The sequence below is a fragment of the Acyrthosiphon pisum genome, chromosome A2 (assembly GCF_005508785.2).
Source record: "Acyrthosiphon pisum isolate AL4f chromosome A2, pea_aphid_22Mar2018_4r6ur, whole genome shotgun sequence".
In the NCBI taxonomy this organism is placed as follows: Eukaryota; Metazoa; Arthropoda; class Insecta; order Hemiptera; family Aphididae; genus Acyrthosiphon; species Acyrthosiphon pisum.
Window position 1 is genome coordinate 43,496,038 of NC_042495.1, and position 3,988 is coordinate 43,500,025.

Sequence of the window (3,988 nt, forward strand, 5' to 3'; positions counted from 1 at the left end):
AATAACAGTGACCCACTTGTAACCTACTGTAGCCCCAGAGTTGGGCAAAATTTTATCTAGATAATTATTCGAATAAAAAATTATTCGAATGATTTTTTTTCAATTTATTCGAATAAAAATGTATTTGAATAATTTCCAAACGTTATTATTTGAATGAAAAATTATTCGAATAATTTCCAAACGTTATTGTTCGAATAAAAAATTATTCGGATAATTTTCAAACGTTATTATTCAAATAAAAATTATTTTGATAATTTCAAAACGTCCTCGAATACGAGGAGCATATTATAGCCATAGCGTGATCTGCACGGCATACTAGAATATTGTTTTATTTCATTAGGCAAAGTTATAAATGGTTATAAATATATATCGATAAGCATCAAGCAACTAAGCTGTAACTCTTTTTATCAGTTTAAATGTAAATAATTATTATACTAGTAGGTAGTATTATTCTTATTTACTGTATTTTTCATGTATATGATACTCGTAGTAACACAAAAAAAATGTTCAATAGAAAATTGATAGGGGGCACGTGCCCCTGTACCCTTCCCCTGAATCCGCCACTGCCTACGGTTACCCAAACAAAATTAACGAAAATTACTCAAATAATAACGTTTGGAAATTATCCGAATAATTTTTTATTCGAATAATGATGTTTTAAAATTATCCGAATAATTTTTTATTCGAATAATAACGTTTGAAAATTATTCGAATAATTTTTTATTCGAATAATAACGCTTGAAAATTATTCGAATAATCGTGAAGAAATCATTCGAATAATTTTTTATTCGAATAAAATATCATCTAAATAATCATCTAAATAAAATTTCATTCGAATAACGCCCTACTCTGCGTCTGTAGGTACAGCAGAGCAGAACGACACCTACTTTTTAACAATTTAAATTGTTTTGAAAGTTGAAACCAATAAATTCAAATAGCTGTGCTCTAAAATATTATGCAGTATAATAATGATGGATCTCTAATGTAGAATATTATAGAAAAATATTAAATATATGAATTATAAAAACAGTGATAGATTGAGACAGTAATATTACTGTATAGCACCCAGTGGCGCAAATGCCCAGGCGCAGGGCCGCATATCAAATGTTGTTTTTATTTAGATCATAGCAACCTATTTACCTATTAATATACCTATTTCATTTTTAATGAATTTACTCAGTGTTTTTTTTTTTTTTTTTAAAGTGTCAACATCTGAGCTTAAGTAATTTTACCATGAGAAATATGTGCGTAGTCAGGAATATATAAGGTGATAAAAATATCTTATTATCTTCGTGTTATTTTAATATTTATAATATCAAAACCAACATGTTCATAACTATATAAAAGGGAGGGATAGAGGCATATTAATTTAATCTGATTTATCAGGGCCATATTAATATGGATTATTATATTTACATCTAAAAAAGGGTTCATTCAGTTTTTTTTTCAGACGACACCATTGCAAATAATGCAATTACAGTAATTCCTAGACTAATTACGATAATAATTACCGTAAAATATAATGGATTTGTATAAAGATATAGTTTTTGAAGTATTATTAGTTTCAATAAGTAAGATATTACATTTGTTAATTTTAAAATGAATAAACCTATTTAGTCATCATGATTTTCAATAATACAGTTAATCATGGCGTACGTCATTTTTATTTTTTACGTTTAATTTTTTATTTTAATAGTTGGGTTATTGGTTATGGTAACATCGTCTCTTGAACCTATTTCTAAAGGGTTTTTTTGCGATGACGAGACAATTAAATATCCATATAAGACATCAACTGTTGGAAAAACATTCTTATGTCTGTTTTATCTTCTTCTACCAAATGTTTCGGTAAATATGATACACATTTTTTACAAACAATTTAAATAATTTAAATTGATTCATTATTTTTGAAGCTATTGAATTTTTAGTCTTAAAATAATATTAATAGGTACCTAGTTATTATAATTTAATTTATGTAGTTAACCATTCACATTAAACTTTACTTAAAATATAGGTCAATAGAATTATTTTTATTTTTACTTAAGAGGACGTCACACCCGCATGCATTATTTTTGTCTTAAAAGTGCGGAACATAGCAAATTTAAGCTCAACATATCACGTTTAGCTCCATTAGTTTCAAAATGAGACTGAATCGACCTATTATGAAACTTAATGGTATGAACATTATCTATGTTTTGTGTGTTGATTTTTTACGATTATTCAATTTTTAAGTGAGTTAAAGCATTTTTAATTTAAGCTTTATCATATACCTACGCAATACTTGCTCATGGCATAACTATAGCATAATTTGCTAAGTTACGACTTCTTTAGACCTGCATGCGTTGTCTCCGTCTTACAAATGCACAACACAGCCAAAACGGTTTTGCGTGGGACAACTTTATGCTCCCTCTGTATTTATGGTAGAATTTTGGAAATTCTACAACGCATAAAGAAGAACTTTATCTGTGTCGTAGCGTTTTTATTATTTGAACAACATAAATATTATTAAAGTGAACAGTTTAGGAACATTAATTTTTGTTGTTTTATATTATTAAAAATTATTAGTAAGTGCTATCAAAAGAACAAAACGCTACGACACAGATAAAGTTATTCCTTATGTGTTGTGGGATTTAGGTAATTCTACTATAAATACAGAGGTGCATAGTTTTCCCTCACACGAAAACAGTTTTCGCTGTGTTGTACATTTATCAGGGATAGAAAACGTTTTTAATCATTTCGTTTTCGTTTTTGTTTATTGATTTAAAAAATATCGTTGTTGTTTAACGGTTTTAAACATTTTTGATTATTACGTTTTTTAAAACGTTATTTTTCTTTATTGTTTTTGATTAACGTTTTTAAAAACGTTATTTTCCAATTGTTTCCAGATAACGTTTTTGATAATATATATATTTTTTTTTTATATTATATTCTTATAACTTATAACTTTTAACTTTTAAGTTATAATAGTAACACGCAATACAGAAATGCACTTAAAAGTTAAAAATTAAAATTAATTATTCTTAATATTTAAATTTTAAATCAAAATATTTTTAAAGTTAAAGATTAAAAATTAAAGACAAGTGAATTTTTTTTCGTGGTATAATTTAATAATGTATAATACTATAATTTATTTTTGTTTTCGTTTTTGATTTCGTTATTAAATCTTTTTCGGTTTTTGGGATTTTTTGTTATCATTTTTCAGTTGTTTTTTGTTTTAGTTTTATTAATTGTTTTCCTTTTTTGTTTTTTTTTCGTTTTCGTTTTTTGTTTTGTTCCGTTTAATAACGTTTTCCATCCCTGACATTTATGTTTTTGAGGGTTGGTTGCTTTCTGCATAACGCCGTTCAATTTTGTAAGAGGGAGACAACGCATGCGGGTGTAGCGTCCGATTAATGAAATATATTTTGTTATTGGGTGTTTCTACATCATAGTGTTAAACTCAAGCCTGATCTAAGACGAGTTAAAAAGTTAAAATTAAGTTAATTTAAACTTTTTTAACATAATTTTTAAAAATTTTTCATTAACTTAACTGATTTTTAATGATATAAACTTAATTAATAACGAGTTACTTTTAAATTTTAATCAAATCCAAGTTACATTCATTTATAAATAATTAAATAATAAATATAAGCAATACAATAATTATTGATAATACATGTTGCATAAACATTTACTTCTTATTATTTTAAACCATATTACTGGCTATTTTATACAAATTTTAAAAAAGTAAATAAATAACTTAACTTAAATTAATAAGTGAATTGTAAGTTTCCATATAACTGTTACCTTAACTGAACTAAAAAAAAAATAGAATAACTAACTATATCTACACCTTTTAAAATATTTTCTATCAACTTAACTTAACTCAATTAAAAAATTATTATTAACTTTCCCAGGCTTAATTAAACTACATTACTACAATTTTATTTATATTTATTCTTAGTTTATGGTTTAATTTAATAAAATATTACCTGTTCTTTCCATTAAATGG

General features: G+C 25.4%; 1 protein-coding gene across 1 annotated transcript in view; it reads left to right on the forward strand.

The window, feature by feature from the left end:
• The first annotated feature begins 748 nt into the window (after positions 1 to 748).
• Positions 749 to 3,988, forward strand: part of LOC100569308 (putative phosphatidate phosphatase) — a 4,928-nt gene continuing 1,688 nt past the window's right edge. Inside the window, exons 1-2 of the mRNA XM_008187694.3 lie at positions 749 to 1,571; positions 1,697 to 1,845. Coding sequence (XP_008185916.1) covers positions 1,523 to 1,571; positions 1,697 to 1,845 — 198 coding nt within the window. The 5' untranslated portion in view covers positions 749 to 1,522. The remainder of the gene's footprint in view (positions 1,572 to 1,696; positions 1,846 to 3,988) is intronic.